The sequence below is a fragment of the Rissa tridactyla genome, chromosome 7, assembly GCF_028500815.1.
Source record: "Rissa tridactyla isolate bRisTri1 chromosome 7, bRisTri1.patW.cur.20221130, whole genome shotgun sequence".
NCBI classification, from domain to species: Eukaryota; Metazoa; Chordata; class Aves; order Charadriiformes; family Laridae; genus Rissa; species Rissa tridactyla.
In genome coordinates this window covers 50,339,798-50,367,612 of record NC_071472.1, presented here as the reverse complement: position 1 = coordinate 50,367,612, position 27,815 = coordinate 50,339,798, and the positions used below count along the sequence as shown (strand labels likewise).

Below are 27,815 nucleotides of genomic sequence, written 5' to 3'. Positions count from 1 at the left end.
CTTGACAGCACCAGGAAAACCTTACATTACTGTAACTGCTTCAATACTTAAGTCTCTACTGTTTTCAAAGAACTGGTACAAACAAATAACCTCAATTCACACAGCAAAACCAAGTTAATTTTGTTCCTCTATTCACTACTCTTATTTGTCTTCATATGGACTCACTGCAACAAAAAACTGCAAGTTCTTCAGCTCTGTAGACTGCATAATACGAAAACCCAGTTGTAAAACAATTACCAGATATACATACAACTGTGGGAAAAATCACAATTTAGTGTTCAAATGCTACCACAAAAAAGTGAGAGAATCCTAGACTTGTTGTAAAGATTAATAATTCATGATTCCTGGTGCTTGAGTCATTTAACTCAAAGCTTTCAGTCCAGCTACTTCGCTTTCTACGGCGGCAGCATTACCTTGCTCTAACTGAAACTTCACACTTGAGAAAGCTGGCAGGGTTTAGAGAAAGCAAAGTGCAAGCGAGCACCCCAGACAGTAAGACAGGTGGTATTTTTCATTTTCCTGTACCTGCTTACTGTCAGGGGCCCATTGGAAGCCTGGGTTCAATACCAAGAAACCATACTCACACTTTGAGGGAAGAGCAGACACCACAAAAGCAAATTAAAAGAAGCAAATGCAACAATGGTATTTTTACTTTGGTAAAACAAGAGAGTTTTATGCTATAGTGTTAAGATACTGGACGATCCTAAAATTAGAACAAATATTTTTATATTCACAGAATCTAAAAACAACTACTCAAAGTTTTTAAAATTGATTTTTTAGAACTATATTATTACAGGGTTGACCCTTATGTGTCAAATTTCCATCCACTACAAATTTTTACAGCCATGTTGTAAACCCCTAATAATAGGAGTTTATAATGGCAAAGCAGACACAATTGTAACCATAAATACAGAATGGCGCCTCCATAATATAAACAGCACAGGGTTTTCATAAATCCATACACTATATGAAATAAAGCGATTTTCATCCTGTTTGTATAAGTGGGTATCCAAACCCGGTCTCAGCTATGGAGCCATTTCTAACACCTCTGTATCACAGTGTGTCCTTATTCCGAAACCCGCAATATACCAAATCCAGTTCAGAGCCTAACTTATTACAGAATTATTTAAAGTGCTATATACGTTAGGACGTATCCTTACAAAGTGTCAAGTTTTCCCCTCGAGATACTACGCGTCTGCCATATTCATCGAAATCACTACGATTTGTGCCTGCGCGTGCGTGTACACACACACCTCGGCAACCACAGGCGGTATTTCAGCATTGTGTCTTTTCGAGATAATACCGGAACTCCATTCATCCACTTCATTACAAGCGACAGATCGAATTCAAGGACGTACAGACGTCTCTCTCTAGCCCATATCAAACTCGTATTATGAAAATACACCTTTCTGTATTACAAACAGCTGACAATTCACAGTAAATATGTGAATGCGAAACCATAGCGCCCGCACTTCTTCCTTACCGGTCAAGTTTATATTTGAAACCGATGAAATAAACCCATTATTTTGACGCGTTCTGCTGTTGCCCTAATCTTCCCCGTATCTCCTGACTCCCCTACAATAAATCCTCCTGCCTGCAGTAACGCCTGTTTCTGAGGGCACAGCTGATCAACTGCAGGCTTCCCTGTTATTGAACTCTGCTAACAAACTCTTCATGACTCCAGCAGATGGTTTTGCTTTCAAACCAACGGGAACTTTATGGACTGTTCTGAATTTTTTTTGTTCCTTCTATCCCAGGGGCAACTCCTAGAGCTGTCAAGGTTAGGGAAGCTGCTATCCAGTGACTCGCTGCAAAAACGCTACCCTGGGGAGCAGCATCCACGCCGCCGCTTTGTCCCTGTGTTTCTCCCTTCCATTTTACTGGAGATTCAACACGGCTTTACAGTGAGAAAGAAATTCAAATTTAAGAATGGGTTTGGTCCTAACGCTGTATTGCCTTTTCCTGAGGAACCACAGCGTTGCATAGTTCTTGCCATACCACACGTTTCAGCGCAGCTTTGGAGCGCAGCATTAACTCTTTCTACCAAGAAGTGACGACATGCTGAATTCCATGAAAAAGCTCTGCCTTTGAGTTCACCAGCAGGGCAACAGTGATAAAGCCTTCGCTGAGGTCAAACCTCAGTAATTTATTTTGCTATTTAATAAAATAGCATTTATGTACCACACCTATCACAAAAGCAGGCATTTAAAGAGAGTCTGGTTTTGATAGCGGGATCCCGTAACGACGGTCCCAGCCTTAGCCCAGGCCAAGCTACCTCCACTCCCACCGCCCGGACTGGGAGCACCCACTGGTTTGTGAGACAGGGCCTTCTAAAACAAGTGATCCTGGCTGGAGATTTGCCATCGCTGTTCTGCTTATTACAGATATACCTATGGTCGGTTTTTTTCAAGTTAAAAATGGCCTCGACTTTATAGCAACAAATACATTCTAAAAATTTAAAACCGATTCTTTCTTCATTTCTGGGTCACACACCTCTTTGCATTGGTATCAAGTTCCAAGATGAGATTAATTTAAGCCCAGAGGGACATTTCCAGGAATTTGAGCTCTAAAGTAATCTTTTATCTTCCAGCTTAATTCTTTGAAAATCTGAATTCAAGCTGGAAATTAGGCAGCCTCTTACACATCAGTGAAGCTATTCTTATGCAAGAACACAGAGGGGTTTTTTTATTTCCAAAGAATGTCCCTATGATGCAGGATGGCAAATAATAAAATTCAAATTCTTCAAAAACTTTGCAGCAAGTTGTGGTTTTCCTTGCACTCCTGTAATTTCTCTTTCATTGGGAAAAAGTCACAAATGGCACACACAGACAAGGAGCAAGCAAGCTCCTGCTGCACAGAGGTACTTTACCGGCAACTGCAGGTGTTTTGTACCTTCCTAAAATAATAAACTTAATGCTTTGTGCCTGAGCAATGCCGATTTTTAACTTTTTGCTATTCTTATGCCAATTTCTGGAACAAACATATATCAAATATCAGAATGCAACTGAGTTTGTTTAATATAGAAATACAAGCACGCGGAAATTCGTACAATTAACCATGGAGTGAAAAAGTAGAAAGAAAATGAGCGTTAATTAAAAATCGAAGGTGAGAACTGGAACACACAACTTCTGTTTATGCAGTGTAACAGGGCATGATTTCCTAAAGTCCACTTATAAATGCAAAAAATTCCATTCAATGTCACCTTTTAAAAACTGGAGTGCTACCTATAACAAAAATCAGAGCTTTGCCACAAATATTTGGCAAGGGGCAAAAAACACCTTTGAGCGGCTCAAAAATAATAGTAGCACTTTTACCCTCTGTCCTCCTTTAAGTGAAAAGTGATCTGCACCAACTCTACATCTGGAACATAGTCCTGTCCCTCCATCCTGACTAGCTCTACTGAACCACTCGGCAGTTAACTAAGGAAAAACAGAATCTCGGTGAAAACTCTTGTTGTTCATCTTCCTTCATGACTTGAACACTGTCATCTCATTTTCTACCCTCAAAATCAAAGGTGCAGGTGCTTACCCATAATCTACGGTAAATTTTGAAAGTTTACGGACTCCCTTCTCTGCATTACAATATTAATCTCGCTACTACATTGAAGAAAGATTATTAAAGGCAAGGGTCTGAAAAGAACCACATTACAAATTTAGTCATTTGTGTGATAATTGTTAGCGCCAGGAAAACTGCACAGAAGTGACTGCGGAGACAAAAGTTTCAACACAAGCCAAACCAAAAGCTGAAATACAGATGAGCTGATATTCCTCTGGAACCCCAGGACCTGATTCACACAATGATTAAGTATGAAAAAAACCCCCATTGTTTTGAAATTTTGCCATAATAGTGACAAATAAAGAAAACAAACAATTTTTAATAACCTCAAATAATTTGCATAGGCACTCCTGACATGTGAGCAAGACCTAGACAAATACACATGCTTGACGAATACTGGAATTAACACACAGTGGTTCTGTTCATAGATGGCCTAATTAGACAATAAATACCTAGACCTAAGACAAATCTTTATTCATTCAAAGATTATAAATTGTCATCTCTCAGCAGCATACAAGTGTTGGAACAAAGAAACACTACAGCTCAATTGCAGCGTGTGCACTTATGGTTTTAATTTGTGAACAATAAATCATTAGTTTTACTTAGTTCTGTGTACTTCTTGAACCAAAAGGTTTTAATTTTCTCATTTATATAAATAAGCTTTACACAATTCAATTTAATTGATATGAAATTCCCAATGTGCTCTTCTCCAAGGGATGTATGTTTGTCCAAATTAAGAGCAAACAAAGGCATTTGCAGACTATAAAGGCTATTTGTTCTGTGCTGCCTGCCATACACATGCCTGCAGACACCCAGAAAACTTTACTGTATTTCAAGTGACTACACAAAATTTATAATTTGAAATAAGATTCTAAAATCTAGTAGAAACAGAAACAATGTATTGTTTACTAATTCATTGACTCTGAAGTCTGTCCTGTGTCCACATGCAGTCTCTACGATGTCCATGGCAAACAGGTCTGCAGAATAAAAATTACATATCCCTTACTTTCACACAAATCACACATTAGCATCCGATTTTGATGCTTTTTCTGTGGTTCCTAAGTTATATCTAAAATGATCATAGGTGGTTTAGACACCTGAGGTAATCACGTGCTTGTCAACAAGCTCCAGGAGTACTTCTCTTGAAATTAAGCTTCACAATTTGAATGATTTACATTACGCTAACTTCTGGAACTACCAGCTCATTAGTCACAGCGTGTTACCTCTGACAAGGAGGATGTGACAGTTCTGGTTTAGGTCTACACGCAGCCACCTCCAATTCAACAGCTTCACCTTTTTTCCCTCTTATAGATGTGATCTCACTTCGTCAGAGGTTGGCCTCGGCATCCCACAGTCCGTGTAGTTCCCAGTCCAACAACTGCTTGGCGAGTTTTACTGCCCGCCTGTTCCCAGACCTTCTCTCGCAGCCCACAGCTCTGCGCCCGCTGGCTCTGCCTCTGCTCAAGCTCGACAGGAACGTGAAGACCAGATTTTAGACAGAATGCTTACAGCCATGTTTAAAATAAACTGTTTGTAGTTTGGCGATATGCTCTATGTATTTTTACTTGTGGCTATATGTTGCTGAACAAAGTTCTGGTTTTAATGCGTTTTTCAGCTTGTAAACTTCTGCGGGGCCATGCCATGCAAATTAAAATTTCCTCTTTCACCCCAAATTTCTCCCCACTCATTTTTTCCCCGTTAGGATTTTCTGAGATTCTTGTATGCATAACATCATGAAATTAAGCTAAGAAAAACCCAGTAAACCAGAATTTTAGCTAGCCTAACAGTTATTTCACACCACCGATTGATTTATACATTTATTCGTTCATTACTTGTGTATTGCCCACAATTTATTAGGTGCTTTATAGACCATCCATTCTTTGTATCAGCACTTTAATCTTAAAGGAATAGGTAGGTCTGTAATCAGGATATGAATTCTCCTTAGATTTTCCCCAGCTTTGCTGACTGCTTTGCTTGCTCGTTACTTTACACTGGTTTGATAGTCAACAGCCTGACTGTTTTTTTGGTTTTTCCCCTAAAAGGAAAAGGCTCCACCGTTACTCCTGGTTTCCCTGCAAGACAGGTAAATGCTCCCTGTGCTTAACTCCAGCTTCCATCTCTAAAGTTCCCATAGGAAACCAGCCAAGTAAAATGAACATTTAAAGCTGGGCAGAGCTACCTGATATTACTAACAGTACGGAGCATCTTAAGGCTGCTCAACACTTGAAATGCTCAGACTGTGAGCAGACTATCGGTTCTGTACCAAAGGATAACATATATATTCTTTCCTGCGTTAAAGAATAATTTCAACTGCATGAACCTATGGTGAAATCCATCTGATGGCCATCTTTAAAGAATTATGGAAGAGGTAACTATTTCTATAATTCACTGACTTCAAAAGTATGTTTGACATTATTGTCGGGAAAATTATGTTAACCATGGATTACTGTTACAATCAAAGTATGTAGTGAGAAGTCAAGAGGCTTAGTAGTAAATTTTCAAAGCGGTGCGTGGGGATTTACCCGTTTGACTCCCATTAACGTCAATAGGAGTCGCGCGGCTAAATCCCTGTACACTGCTTTGAAAACTGACCCCTTCGTGTTGATGGACCCCTCTCTAAGAAGTTCCAGATGACCATGTAAGAATACTAAAGAACTGTTTCAGCATGTGCCCTTATTCATTATTGTTGTTTGTACACATCTGAAAGTATTTTAATTCCTATATGCAGTGCTGTTTCCAGCATTTAGTTTATAAAATATGGATTAAGATGGGCAAGTACTCAGTAATCTGATGAAGCCAAGCCAAGTGTATGTATGCATCAAAAACTTAACATACATTGGCAGCACCCAATGCACCTTGCAGAGTTAATTTTTTATCCATCTCATCTATATTACTTGTTATTATGGCAGAAGAACGTAGCATGATTTACTCATTTGCTCATATGCACTGATGCAGCACTTTTACGAAATGACATCTGCCCTGTTCCTATTTACCCCAACCAGTCCTATGCTCAGTCAGAAATTAAATTTGCTTCCCTTTACCACTTAATCCTGTTTCCTGTAGGGAGCAGGAATTGCAAGTTACAGTTTTAGGGAAACTTAGTTTTCTCTTAAAAAAGACCATGAACTACAATTTCATTAGAAACATCTTTTCTGGAACGGGAAGGTGATCCAGATTAGCTTGCAATCTGTTATGCCTCCAAGTGCAAGAAGCAAACCTGAAAATTCCATTTTCACTGTTTGTGACTAATGCCAGAAAACCTCAAATACATGTAACAATTTTGTAAGAGAAATGCACGCTTGGAATCAGTTTGACTTGAAATTTTTTAACTGTAGTCATAAAATATTTATTTAATTTATCTCTCTATAAAAATATATACATGATTATGATCTGCTGCAGTTTTAAACATAGTAAAAAATTACAAATATGAAATATTTTTTACATTGCCCAAATTCTTCTACAACATATTTTACCCGGATCCCTTACATTTTCATATATATATACACACACTCATATTTTCACGTAATATTTAGCAAGAATACCTGAGTCAAGATAAACACTTAAGAACTAATTCTCTGAAATTCTGAAACTCGTTTTTCTGTATAAAGAAGTCCTCCCAAAAATTTCTAGGAGTTATAAATTATTCCCCAAGGATCTGGATTTTTAAAGGACATTTGCACAGCTCCTTTGAAACTACTGATGTGGAGATCCAGGAAGATCTTTTAAAAAGTATGTTGCATTCTTTTATTATATAGCAATAACAAAGTAAAATTTCTTGAAAATGATACACTAGCTAAAGGCAATTTCAAGTAGAAAGAAAAATAATGGCAAACTGAGAATCTAGAAAATGTTTTAAAAATTTCCCATCTGGATAATAAAGTTAACAATATGTACCCAAATAAGAAGATGAAGTCTCAGCTGCGTGCTGGTTGTACATAAAATACCAAAATAACAACACAACGCAGTTTTCCATCTTTCAGTGTATCGTGCTAACAACTACCGAAGGGTCAGCTGCAATACCCTTGCTGAGAACAGGGGGAAAAACCTGGCAGAATCATTGAAATGTAGCACGTCCTGTGACCAGGGACTCTCTCACTCTCCCAAAAGGCTGGGTTTCCACCCGCTCAGTGGAGGTGAAGACGCCCCGTGTAACATCCTGCAGATCGCCTGCAGCTCTGCAAAGCCCGGCTCCTGCACTCCCATTTTTCATGAATGGTCTGTACTTTGCTGCAGTTTTAAGCCCGTAAGACTCAATTGACAGAATTTTGTGGAACAGCCCTCGTCTGTGGTGCACTGGCACAGCTGAAAGGCCAGTAGTTTTGGCAACGTTCACAGGATCAGTACATAAAAATGGCACATTAAAATGTTAACCCACACACCATCGCTTGCTCCAGCTCCCCTCCAGACTTCACGGCAGCTCATATAAACTCAAGTGGGCTTCACCCACTTCAGGGCAAGGTCAGAGAGCTTTGTTTAGATAGCCTTCAGCGCCGGATTATGCTAAACTGGCCACCTTCGCTCTGAAGTGCTACCAGTGCTGCTGCAGAACCAGTAAAGCCCAGCAGAGCCACAGGCCTGGGCAGCTGAGAGAACCAACCGCTGAAACCACTCCAAACTCACGTCTGACTGCAGCCATGCAGAGATGTCACAGAAACAGAGCAAAAAGGCTTTGAACACCTCGTAACTACACGATAGCGTAATTGTTGTTACAGGACGGGCTCTGGTTTTGATCAGTTTTATTATTTGAAACCGAGCTCCGTTGTGATAGACATTGAACATACACATAGCAAGATACAGCTCTTGCCTCACACAACATGCTTCATACGCACACACTATAGTTCTGTATATTGTGGGGTATGTACCATAACACATATTCTTTCATGTTAGTGAGAAAGAAAGCATGCAGTATTAAATATGCCCACACAAAAGACTGCAAGAAGAAAAATAGAGGTAGAAGGCTGAGAAGTGGTAGAACACTAAATATAATTATCAGTCCCAGTTCATTAGCCTATTACCAGACCACCACCACGCTCTGCTGCGCACAGAAAAAGGCCTGCAGACCAGAATGACCAGATTCCTCACTGCGTCTGCTCGGCGTAACTCCTATGGCGCAGTTCGGCTATGGTTACATGCATCGCAGCTTGTTTTTCACACATCTGTCTTCATAGCACATGTTCACAGAGTTATTTAGTACACTCTCCACTCTTACTCTCAGTCCTGCTTTCCGCTGCACAATGTTCACCATCTCTATGTACGGAATTTTTATTTCCATCAATGGAACGTATGAGAGGAATATAAACTAGGCCATAAAGAACCGCAATGTTGCTTAGAGACAAAAGTCTCGCTCAGGGTGCAGAGCTTTCATTAGAGGGAGCAGGAAGTGCAAACATGATGTCAGAGTTACAGAGATTATCTGTATAAATTGTGTCATCATTTAGCCCAAACAAACAGTGAGGAGAGGCTAACCCCCTCCCTTTGAAGACAATGAATAGTTACTAAGTTTGACTTCTAATGAAAGCCATTTTCAGTAAAATGCGAGATATGTACAACAGTTGGTCCAGAAATTAAAATCTGTTGTAACAGCCAAAAGTCAAAGGCAGCTATAAATACAGACCTTCATCTTTCCAAGAATCCCTTAACAAAGTCTATAACTGATTCTGTCTTCAAGCCTAACTCAAGTGCAAATTCTTACTCAGAAATAAGTAACAGCTCTGCGAGTATTACTTGGAGACCAGTACAGGAACAAAGAACGAGAATTACACAGCCCTGGTTTGAAACCCACCATGGTGGAACAGGAATTACACTGCATTTAGAATAAACAATTAATGAGACAGCAGAAGCCTCAGCTACGTGTCCATTTTTCTGAGAGAGAAACAATTTCCAGAAGCGGTCAGAGTGGGATAAGGAAACACTGCATCATTCCTTTTAACACAACAGAAATGGTCTTTGATTATTTAAAAGCCAATTGCAAAGATCTGTCTTCAAAACCTCCTATTGGAGGTTTAATAGCAAAGAGGTGCAAGTACACTTACCAGCAACACTAGAGTAAAGTAGAGACTTTTGTTTTAACAAAATCTATATTTATACGATTACATTTCCTATGGTTGAGGGCAGCTGTAATTAATGGATTTCCCTCCTTCCCCTAATGCAGTCATTTGTCAATTTAAACCCAGAATGTCCAATCAATTTTGATGTATTTAGTAAGCAATTTGTCAAAGAGTACTGCATACCAGTTTATATATTAATTCTTGTCATTGGCCTGCTTCTGACAACTGCAGGTCGTCTCCATAAAATGGTCCTGATGAGCCAAAACTCTTGCCTGGAATGTGAAGGTGCCCTTCCCAGAGGGAGAGGAGAGAAATCCTATCTCATTTTATTCAATACCTTTTTGGGGCTGGTTTTGGTCAGATTTCAAGGTTTTTTTCATAAATTTCATAATCTTTCATAAATTTCATAAAATTCATAAATCCACATTTCAGATATCTCAACTACAGTCCATCCTCCAGTGCAATGAAAAAGTAAATTCAAAGAGGAGGGGTAAGGAAGAAAGGAAATAAGACTTATGAAATGAGGATGTTAAGACTTTCTGCGTGCAAAGTTACCTATTCTCAAGCAATTCCATTCTGTACCATGCACATGTCTGTATGAATTCAAACACGCAAAAATGGAAGGTACAGAAGTCAGATAAAGGAAACACAGGTTAAGTCAAATATGGAAGATTTTGGGCTGTGGTAATATGGTAATAGAGAGAAAAGTGTTCATTAGAAAAATCCTGATCACAAACAGCTGATTTCGTGCCACGGACACGAAAAGCACATCTTAACAGCATGCCTCAGGAGCTTATACTACGAGAAGCGTGTTAATTCCTGAGTAGTACTGCAAGAATATATAATGACGGATCTTGGCAAATCTCTGAAGAAAGCCAAGTCCTTTACACTGCAAGTTCCTGTGGACATCAGAAACCCTCCTACGTACGCAGTGCCTCGCGCAGCTCTCCTCCTGTTGTCATGTCTGCTATGGCAGTCTGCCTAGAGCAGGTGATGATATTTACGTTATAGGAAAAACACCTATGAAGAATAAAATGCGACTACATTTCCTTCCTCTATTGCCATTAGATTTAAAAATTGCTCAGAACACAGGCAAATAGAGGGAATACTAGCGGCACAAATAAGGTAAAATATTATGTGTTAAACCTGAGAAGGCTAGGAGAGAAACATCTAGCACCTAACACCCAGCACTGAAGACCTGAGGACTGTAATGCAGCCGGGGCTTTGCAGGATGAACTCTGATGAAAACAGAAGTAACTCTGAAATCAGCTCTGTCAGAAGGCGAGCAGATTCTCAGGACTGGCTATTTTTACTCTGACCAACTGCAAAAAGGCTGAAACAGTCAGGAGCAGGATACCGACACTTCCTGCAGGACAGCAGGTTGTGGAATTTAACATGCACATTCACTTTCAAGCCATGAACTTAAGGAAAGGTCCAAATCTCTCGCTGCCCACTGCCTCACCTCTGCGCCAGCCGTGGCCGTGATAAAGCGCTCAGGTAGACACGAGCTGCATACTCCGATCCAGGTTTCTGCAGCAGATGTCACAGATGACCTCAAAGCAATGAAACAGCTGTGCTAATCCACTTACAAATACCCTTGGGATAAAGGTCTTGGACACTTGTTGTACAAAATATTTCTTCAAACAATGGCTCCTTGTTACTTCCTTATTAGCTGTGAATAAACCAAGATCCTTTAAAAATATTAAAAGCGGAACTATGCGTTAAGTAACTAAATGCAGTATTTTTAGAATATTCTCTTTTTATCACAAGAACTCATTGGCCTACTTTATACTTTTCAGAGACTAAGGAAGATTTTGGTCTTGTGTTTTGGCATCAAGCTGCATATTTATGAAACCGCGCACAGTACAGCCCTCCAACCAGACCGCCAGACGTTTCATTGTTCTGCCCGTCTGCTGACAGAGGTACTCTGTGCTAAAAAGCACACTGAGTATTTTTCAATGACCCAGGGGGCAAAGGTCACTTATTATAAATGGATAATGAGACCTAATGCAATGTTCTGAGTGTGGACAAAGAAAGGGTCTATCCATACCCCCTTGTGACTTGGTCATTCAGGCTTTTATTTCCCCTGCACACTTAATGGAGCCAAACAATTGGCAGAAATGCTATACAGAAACTGAGAGAAACTGCTGTATTCTACCTCTGATAGACAGATACAAATAGTGACCCTGAAACGGCGCCAGAACTCCTCTTACCACTAACGTGGCAGACAGATGTAACATTCACCCTAAACCCCTATTTAGCCATTTGCTGGCAATTAAACTTACTGACGGAAGCGATAGCACATCAAGCCACAGGCTTCAGCTAATGTCAACCCATTAGATTGCTGCAGGTAAGCAGAGCCAGATAACTCCGGTTTAGCGTGGATGTAACAGGGGGAAAGCTAACAGGTGTCTTGGACTCTTTTGTGTGAATCCTGGTTTGACTCCATTTTTCAGAATCTTCATTGAGTAGCCTCAGATAGCATAAATCCAGAAGACAAATAAAACTTCAAAGAAGATCAGATACACACAAATTTCTCTGTTAATGCCAGGCACTATGTTCTCTAGATTCCTTGTCTTTAGTGTTTACTATTCTATTTTTCTTTCATTCCACAGCCATCTTAATGAATTCCTATTTCGTGAATTAAAACCTGAATTAAAATTCTTCACCGTAATTCAAGTAATACAAATTCATTATTTTGTTGGAATTTATCTACCACTCATTCTTCTTCCTTTAAAGTTTCCCATACAAAAACATGTGAAATGCACAGTTTTTGAGCTGTTAAGGAAATACAGAGTGAAATACTACATCCACCCATGATTTCAGTATGTGGGATAAATGTGATCTGTGTATATAAGCATTGACGCTCACAGAAAGGTTTTTGTTGAGACTGTATCTGTGCAATACATTGCTTTAATTTCAAAATAAACTAAGATGTAGACAAACTACTTTTACAAAGTGTCCAAAATTCTCCAGACAGCATTCTGTGCTCTTGGACTCACACTGCAACAACTGCACACTACATAGAATATTTTCTATATTTATACGCTTGATAGTATGCAGGGGAAACAGCTGAAACCAATACATATGATAAACACATATAGAACTAGAGATGAGAATTTGGGGAGAGCGAGAAGGGGGAAGAAATCCGGCCCAAACTGGCAAGCTATCTAATTAAACATGACTTATTGAAACACTGCAGTTTCTGTGCATCAGCCTGTTTGCCTTTTTTACCTCCTTACCATAGAAGTTATTTAATGTCACCATCAGCAAGTGGTGCACAAACAATGGATAAAAATATAAATATCAAAATGAATTATCAGCAACATAAGCAGACTATGTGGCAGCAGTTACCTTAAACCACAATATGAAATTAGACCTATGCTCTATAGTTAATAGCATCTATTAAAGGCTTTGATAGAAATTACAAATATATTTGTTCACCTGATTGTACTCAATGCTTCAAAATATTTATAGGAAAATTTAAGTATAGGCTTGCACACCTAATTCTAGACGTACTAATTTGAAAACAGTTGAAAATAGTGATCTGTACTTCTATAGTAAAATATTATACAACCAAAATACATCCTTGCAAGAACCTTTTATCTCAAAGCAGAACACTTATGCACCTGTAAGTGAAAGTAAAATAACACAGGAATCCAGCAAAAACTTCTAACCATAAGGCACATCTAACACAGTGTAGTATTAATTACTTTTTCAAATTCTTTTCTACCTTTTGAGTTTCCTTCCTTTTTCTATGCAGCATGGAAAAAGGAAGACCCTAACCCTGTAGGTTCCCACAACATTTTGAGCTCTCAGCACATGCAACAGATGGACAGGTAGCAGCAACAGATCGAATCTGGCGCCAATGTCGCTTTTACCAGTCACATTCAGACAGACTGCCTTTTGGCCCAGATGGCCACTTTCTGCATTTTAAAATGCCTGTGTCACAGAACATGCTGGCGTTAGCTGCACTGACAACTGTGCAGAGGGTCTAGTTCCCCCATGAGTACCTTTACATATGCCAAGAGGTGTTCCCTTGTGAAACTTTGACTGTTTTATCACTTTGATCTCGACTACACCCTAGATAGAAAAGAGAGACTTGCTACTCACTGTTAATAATTCTAACAATTCTTCTCTCTTTTGAATTGTCAAAATAAAAAATAATATAAATACTCATTTATCTATAAAAACAACAAAAAATTCATGGGTTTATATATATAGACATATATATAAAATATACATGTGCCATATATGTATAGCTATAGATATATGAATATTTTGGAACATGCAATGCCATGCATACTGGCTCCCTGGGAACGATGTGGCTGGATAAGAGGCAGGACAAGGCAGGTGGGCAGCCGTCCCTGGAAGCAATGCCAAGGCTCCCGAGGGAAGCAGCTGTCTGCGACTCTGGCTGGAAGCAGCCCAGCAATCAGGAGTTCCAGGGGAGAGGAAAAATGCAGATGCACTCGTTTGTCACTGAGTATTGAATTCACGAGAGGAAATGGCTAAAAGCATGAGAAGAAATGAAGTGAAGAAAGCCTGAAGACTTCAGGGGATCTAGTGGGTCACACTTGCAAGGCCTGCCAAGCACTCAGGATTTGGCTGTATGATAGCCTCGCAACTTCGATTCATATCAAAGAAACAACATTCGCTACTCTACCATTACTAATATAGTTGGTTACATGAAGCCCTATTCTGAGGTAGAACGCGTACTGGAATTGAAAAAACAGGTTGAAAAAACAACTTAGAAAAAGTCACACTCAGTTTAAAACGTGCACAGAAGACAAGACAAAAAGTTGTCAGCTACTTACAGCCAGCAAGAAGATACTGGTAGTACTGTACGGCGTCTGCAGCCAGCAGCAGTGGATGGTTTGCATTAAATGGTGGTTGGAGTTCATTCCACTGAGGAGTTCTGAGGTAAAACACAAGACTATTAATATTTAAGCTAATACAGAGAATGTAAATCAGTGTTTCTGTCATCACATGTAATTATCTATACAAGCTCACAAAATGTTTGTAATTATTTAAATTAGTTTGTTCAAACACTGCAATACACCACAGGCAGTCGAGCAGCAGGACCAAATCGCGCAGATTGCGAGGCAAAGACAATACTTGTTTGTTGACTGCAGCATGGATTGCGCAAAAAAAATGATGAAGGCGGTTTAGATTAAGTTGGTAAATTCGTTTAGGACCATTGTATGTCATGCTGACGTTATACAAACACACAACGGGAACTGGGGAACTTTTTTGTTCTGTTAACTAGCATTGCTTCGATACTGTAAAGTCATTGAGCATTTACAAACTGTGAAAATAAAGCTGTGTAAAGTTATGGACTATTGATCCAATTAGAATTTTCAATTCCATTACAACCTACTCATTTCAACAATAATGGTCTAGAAGTCTGTGTTGTAATTTTAATTAGGGTGGGCCATTCCCAAATAGCTTGGTAAATCAAGTATTGATCAATCTAGTCCAGCCATAAGCAGCACTAAGGAATATAGGAGACAAGAAAAATCGATAGAAAAATATTTTAAAACGTCAAAAGCACTGACAACACTTTCTCATCAATTTTTGTTTACTTTCTTCCACCTGTCAGGAATAATGTCTTCAACTGTCTTAAGAAATGCTACCTTCAGCTACTTACAGGATAACTCGCCTAATTCTTTGCAATGCTTCATCATGGAAATCTCACTCATGTCCCATGGCAGAATTCTGTACTTTAACACTATTAAAATAATTGTTTCTAGTCCTTATATAAAAAGCTAACTTACAATCTGTTCATTTAAAATCACTAATTGATAAGGATCTCTATTGATCCATTAACATGTCCATGTAGCTCCACACCTACAGAAGTAGTCAGGCATGTGAGCACTAACACAACTATATGAAAAGGTAGGCTTCAATTTGCTATCCAGAGTCCTCTCTTTCAATGAAAAATTCTAAGATAAAAATATGGGCGAAAATCATGATGCATATTATTTACCCCTTCCAAAAAAAAAAAAAACCCAAACCCAAAACCCAAACCTCACGATCGTTTCCTGGACAAAAAGAAAGAGGAATGAGTTACCTAACCAAAGTCCAGCTGGCTCTTGGGCATGTCAGCATTTCCAAAGGTGTGTCATCACTGATCTTCGGAGCAGTGCTGAGCGGACGCGGTTCCAATACGTGTTCCACCAGGCTACCGTAGCAACTGATGATATACAACGATTCCACTACAAACTGTTTTGATTGATCTGTTTGCAAGAAGAAAGAAAAACTTACTGCAATAGCCCAGCAGAAACAGAAAAATGCTTACAGAAATAGAAGACTACTTTTAAGTCTCTGGCTTTTATATGCTTGCAGTCAAAAATGTGAATTAGAAGTGAAAAGGCTGGAGAGACAAAAAAAATAGTACAAAGCACACAATTTTCTCCTTGTTTCCAAAAAATACAAACATCGCATAGAAGAAAAGGTGGAACAGAGTTTCTCACCAAGGTGTGTTCAGTTACACACATCGCACATTGCCAAACATACGTCTGTACATTTGCTTTAGCAAAGTGTCTCACCTTTACCTCACAGCTTTTTCAGTGACACTTCACACAGTATCTTTGGATTGAACTATCCAAGTTTGTTTTCTGTCATTACATCAAAATAAAAGATCAATGATTTATTTCACTAATTAAAATTTCTTCTCAATTTTACTAAAAGCATCCAAACCACGTTCCCCAAAATCTCCATTGTCACTGTGTTTAAGGAACAAAATCTACAGATGAGCACCAACTGCTTAGAAGTTATCACAAAATGAGAAAATAAAATAGAGAATTTAAATTTAAATGCAAGTCCTATTTTTGTAATATACCAACCTTTTTCTCTTTTCAGACCAGGATTGTTTGCAAACCACGACCTTGATGATCCAAAGACTGCAGCGACACAAAACTCTCCTCCCACAGACTTACTGGGTGAAATCTGTGGAGCTGGTTTGGATTTGCTTGAAGAAAGAACAAGATAAAATTATGAAAGTTAGTTCTCAAAAAATTCGCTGCCCCTTGCTTAATAGTCATTCTAAGATATTGATTCAGAAGTGGCGAATATCTGTAGTTCCCATAAGAATTAGCAGGATTTGCAGATGCTTAGTGTTTCTCGATAATAGGTCCCAAATTCCCCTTGATCACTGAACTCATTAACTTGAAGAACAGCACTGGCTCATAACAGAATCAGATGGACTGTTTAGAAGACCTAATACTGAATATTTGCATTCAATAGAAACAACTTCTGAAGTGAATACAAACATTTATAATCATAAGTCCTTTGGGAATGAAAATACAGAGTCTGGGTCAGTCGTTCTAGGTGGTTGATATTTTCTTGCATTTTCAAAAGAAAGTTCCAAATAACGGTAACTTTGACTGCTGGTCAGTGGTAACTCGGCACAGTCCTGAGGCCATTGAAACCATTAGGATGGATGTGACATGGGCAAAGGGTAAGAGGGAACAACATGCGGAGGAAACAAGGAAAGGGAAACAATGCATACACTCATGAGCTACGTGTTAAAACAAATCAGCAACTATATCATGTAAGAAGAGACTAAGATATACCCCAATGTGCATGTAGCAGATAGTGGTTTATGATTATGTTTCATGGAAACATCATTTAGTTTTCCTCCTTACAGGAATCTTAAGATATCTAACATTACGCCTTGTATAAACTCAAAACTGTTTTCAGAGCATTGCCAATTTCCTCAATTCATTAAAGCAGGATTTCACTCTTTCCTGAAGAGGAAAGCTGTTTGAGAAGTTCACGCAGGATCCCTCCCTCTCCATGTTCCCTTTTTTCCAGTCTTTTTAATTGGAAATTTCATTATTTTAGATTTCCCTCCCTACTCTATTTCACTGCTCCTTTCTCTTGCTACCTCTCCCTCCTCCCCTTCTTTCTTCTATTAATTTCTTGTACCACATTATACCAGCCTATGATTACACCATCACATTAACTTGGTTGTTTTTAAGCAATGATCTTCAATTCTGAGAAGGCAGTGTGTGCAAATGAATTATTGCAAGTATTATGATGGAATTAAGCAGCAGAAAAATATTTTAAAACAGCAGAAAGCAATTCAAACACTATGCATAATTATAATGGCCTTTAACTCATACTACCCTTTGTTTTGTTAATGACAAATTACTTGTATACAGGTAAAGCAGTTCAACAGAATGAACCAATAGGGATATTAAAGCAGGAACACATTATGGATCAACATAATGTAAAAATAACATAAGAAAAGCAAGTTAAACCAAAATTGTTCTACAAGCTGGACTTCTCTACGACTCCCGCACCTGCCTGCAGAGGCTGCACCTCTCCAAAGACCTGTGTCTTGGTCCCTTGCAGCTCAGCCCTGATCTCGCTGAAATAAATGGCAAAACTCGCACTGATCTCACTTAATTTCCTTGCAAGGACTAGCTGTAGCAAGTGACACATGGAAAACATGGCATACGGTTAAAAACATATAGCCTCCATCATTACTGTCATGTAAGCTGAAACATTTAAAATTGCCTTCAACTTGAACTCACCTAAAGCAGCAAATACTTTTTGTGTAGCGTACCGGAAATGAGGTCATTTATGAAAATGGGAGAAAAGACTAACCGTTTGCACTCGCGCTGTATTTTCAGCCAGGTTTCTGAAAGGGATTTACAGAAAGTATATCTGAGCTTCCCAACACCTTGTGCACTATTACCCTGCCAGTTTTACAGATGGACTCACTGAAGCACAGAGGCACTTGGGGCACATGCCATAAATCACACCCATGGCAAGTCTATGGGCATACGTTTCATTTAGAAGAAAAAAAGAAGAAAAAAGAAATACGGCCTTTCAAAAGGAATTCCATCACACTGACCAGAGTCAATGGAAAGATTCAGACAAACTTTCATGGACTTAGATCATTCCTGAAGCTCTCGTGCATGCAGGACAAGCTAGAACGTCCCAAAAGAGCAATTGCAATTTATAGTCAGTAACTGATATTGAACCACCACAAAGCACTTAATATCCAACGGTTAAAACTACAGCTACAGATTACCGGGTCAGAAATCTGTGTTCCAAAAAGTTCCTGACTATAAATACATTACCTTGCTTGCAGTGGCACTTCACAATCCATATTAGAATATTTAAAGTGATATTAACGTATTAAGTATTTATTATCTTCTCAGAAAAATTCAAAAATATTTCTTTCACTTAGAAATACTCATCTGTCACAGAAACAGTATTTTTAACCAGTTCTGTACCAAACTGTGTATCGATAACTATTTTTAGCTCGCACCTTCCAAATATTCATACACTAATATTCTTTCAGAAATAAAATATAAATCTAGACACTAATTAGTCTTGTTACTTACTGATCTATACTTCAATCAATGAATGATTGGTTTTAATATAGAACAAGATTGTTCAGGACAGTGTTACCCATCAATCAATACAAAGCACACTAGGAGTACAGATATGACTCAGCCATATTCACTTTCTCGAGTTTATACTTGAGAAAAGAATCTTTCTACGCTATCTTAATATTCTGAATTTTTACCCAACGTAATCTGAGGTTACTAAAACAATTTAAAATGGAAAAAAAATTAGAAGCAAATGCTATTCTCAACTACAAACTGAAGCAAACGTTTACAGAGACGTAATTGACTTCAATTTCTTCAAGCCTTTAAGCAGGAAGGAATCTAGTATTCTAACAACACATTTTTTCAGGCTTCTCCACACTCTTAGTCTCAAGACCTATGCTCAACCAAATACAGTTACAAACAACCTTGGAGGAAATGTTCTAAGCTACGTTCTATTTACATCATGTCTTTAAGATGTACATCTTCAAGGCATACATTTAAGTGTTGGTTTCACTGCCAAAACATTTTCCCTTCAAGAATGATGTTTTGAAGACAGAAAGAGCAGACCTTGTAAAACACAATTACTCATGTGGTTAAATTTAGTCCTGCTAAAAAATAAAGACAAACAACAACAACAAGACTAGTGCATCATATTGGTTTAGACATATTTCGAAAAAACTGATGTCAACAAGTCTATTCTGAAAACTATTGTAACTAAGGAATCTTTCATTTTACCAGCATTTTACCTTATACCCGAGTTTTCATCAATACATTCCAACTCAAATTTCTTTCTTTCAGTAAACCTCAAAAGCCCAGTTATTTTCAGTAACAGTAATGCCATTAGAAAAATATATTTTCACGTCATTTTGATATTTTAACAACTTGAAAACTATAAATCCTCATTATTATGTAGATGCAAACACCCTCTCAGCTTTATAAATGATAACAAAACAATAATGTTGAAGGAAGGTGGTGAATGACTTGTTTCTGCTATGAACTCCTGCTCTTTACTTGCTCTTAGCCTGTCAGCACTTCATAAATTATTCCAAGAACTGAAATTAAGGCACATTTGGCCTCACTTTTAAAAACATTTAATTTATAAGAATCTTCACAATATACTAACTTTCAAAAAACTGTACCGTATTTTTACTGAGCGGGGCTGCGATGCAGGTAGAGGTACAGGTTGTTTGAAATCAACACTACAAACAGGAAAGTGAAGCTAGTGGGACCCAAACATTCCCCCTTATAATTTGAATCTTCCTCATTAGAAACAACGGCACTATATTTAAGACATAAAGAGCACAAAAAGGCAGTGCACTTTTTCCTGTCTGGGTCTACAACTGCTCTGTAACTACAGCAAGAATTCAATGAGGCACAGCAGTATTTTTATCCCAGCTGTATCTGTGCCGAAACCTACAGCAGGAGTACAATCGTAATAAGAAAACCTTTCAATGACATAGTTCTTGTTCTACTATAAATTTAATAAGAGCTGGGTCTCACCTGAAGACCATGTCCACATCATTTCAGTTACCAACGGCTGACATTCACCTAACCCAGCTGAAGCCAATGTCGGTCACATACTAAATTGAAGTTAATCCCAAAATCCAGCTAAATACCACAATATTTGGTGGAGTCTGCATTGATAATAATTAACTTCTCTAACATAATTTTGGAGGATTACTGGCATTTTAAATGCAGAAACACTGAGACGTAGATGTATACATGTCCAATCAAAAACACAAGAGCATTTTCTATTGAAATGTAAAAAAAAGCAATGAGAGCGAACTAAGGAAAATTAAGACATCGCTTTGTCAGATCTTAACAAGAAATGAAGACTCAGCAATAGCATGCAAGTTCTTTCACGTTGACAACACAATAAGAAAAGATTAAGAGTTACTGAAACAATTCAGTGCTACCACTTGTTGACCTTTGTAACGAATCAAACTCTGCCATAACCTCTGGGAATGTATTGTGTTAGTGCTTTAAAAAATCATAACTAATGACAATATTTTAACTAGTTTAAGTTTTTTTTATTATTCATTTTTCTACTTTATGTAAGAAAGAATAAGTATTAATACTATTAAAATATTTTGAAAATGGTAAGCAACTACGAAAACCAGGGGCTATGCAGTACAGCCGTGGAGCGTTCCTCAAAGGGCTTTATGTCTCATAAAATACTGCTGACTCTTAAATTTGTCTTTACATTCATAGTCAAACAAGTGATATGACTTTAAAAAAATACATAAATTGCATATATATGCTATGAAGGAACTGCTTTACAAATTCGAATATTGTCAATCAAATAGTAGGAGTCTGCAAAGATTGAGAATCACACTGGATTTATATTCCTAATGAATAGGCTTCAAATACATCAGATTCATAAAGCCAAAAGCACTTATTCACAACTCCACAGCTAAACCCACGGAAACAGAAATCCGTATGATTTTTGAAGGTAAAAGTCTTATCTATCTAGACTACATAAGCATTAACAAAAGTATCAGCAGAAAAATAATGCATAAAATTTGCAATTACACATAAAATTACTGAAAAAGTGTATCTGTCTCAAAGTTCATAAATTTTAATTAATCATTGCGCCTAAGACAAGAAAACAAAGACATGTTTCTAGTTGTCAAATCACGAATAAAGCAAGAAAAAGCAAGAAAAGAAATGGTAGGCGCCTTTATTCGCCAGGCAGTAAGCTGTCAAATCTCCATTCATTTTGTTTACATAATTTTAGGTCTCATTAAGACCTTAATGGAAAAAACATGATTTCTTCCCCCACCCAAAGCATGTTTTTTATCCTGATTTCTCTGTAGGCTAGTAAAGACCATATTTTTGAGCTAGCACTGGCATTAAACAAACCACAAAAGAGTCTTGTGAAAGACAGGCAACAATTTTTGAGTCTATTTCATATATTCCCCTCTTTAATCTAGGCCTTTTAATCTTGCCTCAATCTAAAATCATTTCTGGCTGACAAGCGTCTCTGCTGCTTCGTGCAGGGGGTGCCTGAAACATCCATTTCCTAAGACAATCCACTTTCAAAACTCTTCTTCCAGAGCCTTTTCAGTTCTTAGATCACCATCAGACGAACTACTTAGGTGTATCGTAAACTACATTTAGAAACGGTTCTTAGGAAGACTACTTTGGTAACCAGATATCCTCTAGGAATAAGGCAACTTCACCTTTCCTTTAGTGTCATATTTAGTGCCTTTGCTTTTCCTGTCTCTGGCGCAGCTCCCCCAGCCCTCACCAGCTGTCCTCCGCCATTCTCTTCAGAGCTCTGTATCCTAATGAAGCTCTTAAGTTCTTTCTGCTGAAGACAGCATTTTGACAGAGACATGGGGGGGGATATACGTGCAACAAACTTCTAGTAGTAGAAACAAGAGCCACATACAAATATTCTAACAGATACTGATAGATATAGCTAATAAGTACCCTTAGCTAAACTCAAAAAAGCCCCAAACCACACACCCCCCCAAAAACTGAACCCTCCTAGCTGAAAGTTTCTAAATTTTCTAAGAAAGTTGTAAAATGTTCAAACTTCTTCCATTCTTGCTGCCTAAAACTTCAACCACCCGACCCCCATCTTGTTATAAAAAGGTGACTGGAGGTCACGTAGCACGGCGTGAATACTGAACTAAGCTCCAACACAGGGAAACTTGTTAAGACTTGTTTTTTCTTCTGTTTCTATTTTTGCAACTTTATATATTTAAACCAAGCCCCCTTATTATATCAAATATCCTGACTTTAACAGAACTGTGGTCCTAAGTGTGATAAACTTTTTTTTTTTGCCGTGCCCATTTTACTTTCTTCATCTGTCTTACTGTAATACTTTACTGTCTACTCACTGCTAATCTGCCTGATTTTCGAGAGGTCATCATCGATGTTTTCTGTCTGTAAGCAGCTTCGTGCTACAATAATAAAGGAAGCTATGTAGAAAAAAAATAAAAGAGGATTGTTTTGGAAAGATATTGCAATAATTTTTGCCCACTGGGAAATAATTTATTTTTTCAACTTCTCTGCTACTTAAAAATTAAATGCCCTCTTAAAGGTAAAAAAGAAAAAAAAAAAAAGGAATGCATTTCTTTGACAATGCTTGATGGTGAACACACATCCGTAGTTTAAAAGTGAAATTATGCAGTGCTTCCACCTATGGATCAGCCATGCAAGTAAACAAATTAAGAAAAAAATTAATCCAAAATTAAGAAGTCTAAGCACAGAGTTATTTTCAGTGAGGACAGCAAATGAATTATAGGCATGCTGGGTTTGAAGTGGGAACTCACCATGGAGCTTTTATGGAAAAACATCCTGCTCCAAACAGGTAAGGTCTTCACGGAAAGGGGAAAAATGCACAGAAATTAGATGAAAACTCAATTACCAACAAGTACACTGTATATCATGCTATTAAGATTTATGCAGAAGGTAAACAAAATAATTTTTTAAAACTGTTTATGATGCCCTGAAAGAGATGTAGACCTCTAAACGTAGCCAGCATGCGGACACTCACAAACCTAACTGCTCAGGTGAGCAGTCCCGCTGGCAGCACAAGCACCCCCCGCAGCACCCCAGGGTGCTGAAGGGCAGGCGCCTCTAGCACCACCGCGGTGACAAACGTAATGCGTCCGCTGTGAGCAGGCTTTAACCTTATCATTTACGTTAGACACAGCTTAGGCCTCCTTCCTGAAATCACCCAACAAATCTGAGGCAAAAGCAGTCCAGAGCCTTAAACAGACATTCAAGTCAAAATTTATAGAAAAATAAATTAGCATCAAGAACAAAAAACATGTGGATGTTTTCCATGAAACACTGAAGGTCTGAGTGGGACAGTTTTGCAAATTTACTGAAAGGAGGCAGGTCCTAAGTAAAAGCAACGACAGGTACAAGGCACCACCTTTTAGAGAAAATTACTCAGCCCTTTTCCTGGGACAGAAACACACTATTAAATTAAAAATCTTTAGTAAGCGTATGACACAGCAGACTTATTCCCCCACTTACGAGCTTGCATGGAATGCAGGAAAGAGAATCCTAACTTATTTCAAATGTATTTGAGGTTAAAAATCACCTGATGCAGAGCTTAACGTTTTTGGCCACTCAATAATTTACCTACACTAGGATTTCTTTTTCTTCTTCTTCTTGTTCACATATTTTGCACAGCCTGTAGTTTTTAAAGTGGTATCACACAACATAATTTTAGTGCATTTTTAATGGGTATCTCCCTTATTCTTTACATAACCCTTGAAAAAGCCATTGCCGTACTGGTATTTGCATAAAATCTAAAAAGGAGGAACAGGAGGTAAATTTAGAGCTACTCACATGCTCAAGGCTTCTCTGATTCTCATTTGGGATGTAACACCACCCACAAAATTGCTGAATAATTAATTTTGTAAATGCCAATGTGTCATTTTTCTTTTTATACTCTGACTCAGTAATAAATTCTGGCCAGTTGATACAAGTGGAATATTTTCAAGCATTGAACTAACAGAAAAGGTCTATCATAGAAAGATGCATAAAGCACTCAGCCATATGCCTACACAATTAAAAGGATACCAGCCTGATATAAAAGAATTCTGTGAACGAAATTTGACACGAGCACAACATCAATGAAGGAAGACATCCTCTTAAAAAAAATTCAGGTGAAGGTACAAACCTAATACATATATTCTTTGACATGCAAAAACGTAAAAATCCCATAAAGAATAGAATATTGCAGAAAAAAAACCAAACCTATTTTTCTATTACTAATATAGGCCAAAAAACCATACTGAAGATCTTTTGAACTCTATATAACTCTCTGCCTTAACTGTTTGTATTTAAATAAATGTTTAGTTAACACTTTAGGGGAGAGAACTCATTTGGTAGACCCAGCTGCCTTTCTAGACATAACATATCGTCTTTGAATAGTGATAAAACCCGATTAAACTGTATGACCGGTAGGAGTTGTATGATCTCCTATACAGTCAACGCATTCAGTCCCTCAGCTGAAGACCATTCTCATGGCTCAAGAGAAGATTAGCCCAGCACTATTGCACTGTTTAAATATTTAATGGAAAGCTAAGCCTTCTGCATAACCCAGAGCTAATATAATGTAAAACCTAGAATGTATCATCCAGTGTAAATTTGGAGAGTCATTGGAGAGTGGGAGAATCTGACTGGGAGCTTAGAATTTCTAAATTATGATCCTGGATGTTTTGGTGAGCATTTCTTTTTTTCCTCTCTGCCTCAGTTTCTCTGTCTGCAAAGAGCAGGCAAATGACATTTAGCTGAGCTCATTAGAACTTTTTAGAAGACAACGTAGGCTCTTTTTCTTTTTTTTTTTTGCACAACCTACTTTGTACTTGCAAATTAACAAATTCTCTCTATTTTAATTACAAATTGACCCAGGTAGGTACATGTTTCAATGGAAGGTTTTGTTTGTTTGTTTTTAACATGGATACAAAGTCGTATAATGTAGAAACGTAACTACACTTGCAGACTACAGTAGAGTCTTAATAAAAAGCCTTCAGTGTGAGAGAAACAACTTAGCATTTCCTTTCTCTTCATGAGACCTCATTTCTTTTAAGATGACCATTTTTTTCCCTATGGTATTTATATAAGCAATTGGTTTTGACTCTTTCCTTCACATAATATGGATGGTATGCTAATTGAGAGAGAGAGAGAACGTACAAATTACAGGATAACCCAACCTTGAAAAGACAGCACCAGATGGCTCCGCTCGGTGACAGTACCGGAGCAATGCCAAGGCAAAAAACTCACTGCGTTCCCTGTTCTCATAACTAGTGAGAAAGGAAAATTATGGAATGAACAGGATTTATGTTTCAAAATTCCAACAGAATTTTCTTAATTTCTTACCTGCATCTGGGTTTCAGCAAGTTGAAAACCGAAACATTCTTTGATTTTGTTATCACATTTATTAACAACTATTTAAGCTTTTAATCAGCTGTGCAATACCCCACTTATTCTAACCTTCATCGCTACGTGTTGCCATAGAGAGAATCCTTTCATAGACAGTGACATCTGAACAAAATTTAGTGCAAATAACTGTATTTCATATCAATTACGAAACATTACAGTAGTTGCTTTATTACCAAAATGTATTATAAATGCTAAAGGCGACAGAAAACACGCCTGAGAAACGTGCCAGAAAGAGAACGTCTGGCTTCAGCCTGCAGGAGAGCTGACCTATTGTACTGAAATCTTTAGCTGTACTTTTTAATTTCTTTCTTGTCTCTTTTAGTTACTTATTTCTACTTAATTGTATCGTGACATCATGACTTTGCACTCCTTATTTTTGTTTGCTTCAGTAGTAGAACCTGGGATAAATTAAGCTGTCTGAGTCAAAATAAACCAAGCAGATACCAGTGATTTTCAGTACATATATAAGCAATGAGAAACACTAAAATGATAAAATTGCATCAGACACTCTACCTACTTTTCCCCTTCCTTATTGGGGGTGGAATGAAGGATGGGATGAAGAACAGATAAGAGTTTCCTGTTTAAAAACACACTTTCTAAATCTTTTGGATGAAAAAAAAGTACGGTTTATTCCTTTTCCTATAAGGTCCATTGGATGTCTCTGTTTTGACAAGACCCAACTAATGCAGGTTACATCCTGGTGTTCCACTAAAGCTGTAATGAGTTTGAGAATGAAGCATGATACAAATATAATGACCATATCCCTTGAGAAAGTTAAAACAAATGCTGCTGTCAGAGAAGCCAACTTTTACAATAGTTTTTCTTTTGGGGCAGTTACTGCATCTTTTCTTTCCCTCCTTCCTATTACAGCTCATCTGTGTCCCCACATTCTTATGAAACTGGAAACTAACTACAACTCATTCCACAAACACAAGGAACGTTTATAGAAGTATTGCAAAGCACAAAGCTGTCCTCTAACATATTCTGATCCACTGCCTTTTATAGACGAGCATGGGATGGATCATACAGTTCTTCCCCTTTCAAATCTATGAGCTCTTTGTAAATGAGCAATGAATTAACCCATTCACCAGACTTGAGAAGGAATTCAGCATTACTATTAAAATTTGGGAGGGAAACTGAGGCACAGATATATAAAGACGTATTAAATCTAGCTCTTTCACTGGCTTATATAACGCTAAACCTTTAAAACATAAGATGCTTTTTTCCTCATTAGTGTTAGAGCCCCTTTGGGAAAGCCTGTCTGCTCCTCAGAATGTGCTGATGGTACAAACTACAGGAAAGCGAGTCAATGGGATGACAAAATATAGGGACAAAAATTAAGTGCTTCACGAAGGTGCGGAAATTACAATGAGAGACTTTAAAAAGGAAGAGAAGAAACAGAGGGCAGGGAACAAGGAAACGACAGTGATGGCAAAAGGGAGGTAACACTCTGAGCTACTTAGTGCTGAGAATGTAAACTGTATTCAGAATAAGACTGTATTCAGAATGACTGATCAGAAAACGTTCCGAAATACACAACTTTGCATGAAAAAAAAGCAGCTGTGATGAACAGCGCAGTAACAACACAACTCCAGATTCTGGTCTTTCATTCCCATAGGGCTACAGTGAACACTTTTAAAAAATTTACGGCCATTCCACCTGTCAAGTAAAATGACATGCTTTGCAGCTCTGCTGGTGACAGATGATATTAAAAGCACTGATCAGTCCTTTCAGTACCTGAAAAATATTTTGCCGTCTTGGATACTCGCAGAAAAAAAACCCAACTTGACTTTTTGGTTAATAAAACCTGCAAAATTTAATTAAGATGTCTAGTATTAAAGAAGCTTATCATACGTTAAAAGCAAACAAAAGGGACAAAGCCGGAACTGCTAATTATATGGTATTCTTTTCATCTTGCTTTTACTTTTAGAAACATACTGCAGCCGATTAA

The 27,815-nt window shown here is 38.0% G+C and overlaps 1 protein-coding gene across 20 annotated transcripts in view; it reads right to left on the bottom strand.

Annotated features, from left to right (window-relative positions):
- BCAS3 (BCAS3 microtubule associated cell migration factor) overlaps positions 1 to 27,815 on the bottom strand; it is a 364,218-nt gene that overhangs the window by 199,628 nt on the left and 136,775 nt on the right. For 16 of the 20 annotated variants that reach the window (XM_054209092.1, XM_054209096.1, XM_054209076.1 and 13 more), the window contains 4 exons: positions 23,236 to 23,280; positions 16,451 to 16,575; positions 15,676 to 15,841; positions 14,420 to 14,520 (listed from right to left, as the gene is read on the bottom strand). In XM_054209092.1, the coding sequence (XP_054065067.1) occupies positions 14,420 to 14,520; positions 15,676 to 15,841; positions 16,451 to 16,575; positions 23,236 to 23,280 (437 nt within the window). The remainder of the gene's footprint in view (positions 1 to 14,419; positions 14,521 to 15,675; positions 15,842 to 16,450; positions 16,576 to 23,235; positions 23,281 to 27,815) is intronic. The other 4 variants (XM_054209097.1, XM_054209078.1, XM_054209083.1 and 1 more) reach the window with 1 other exon arrangement.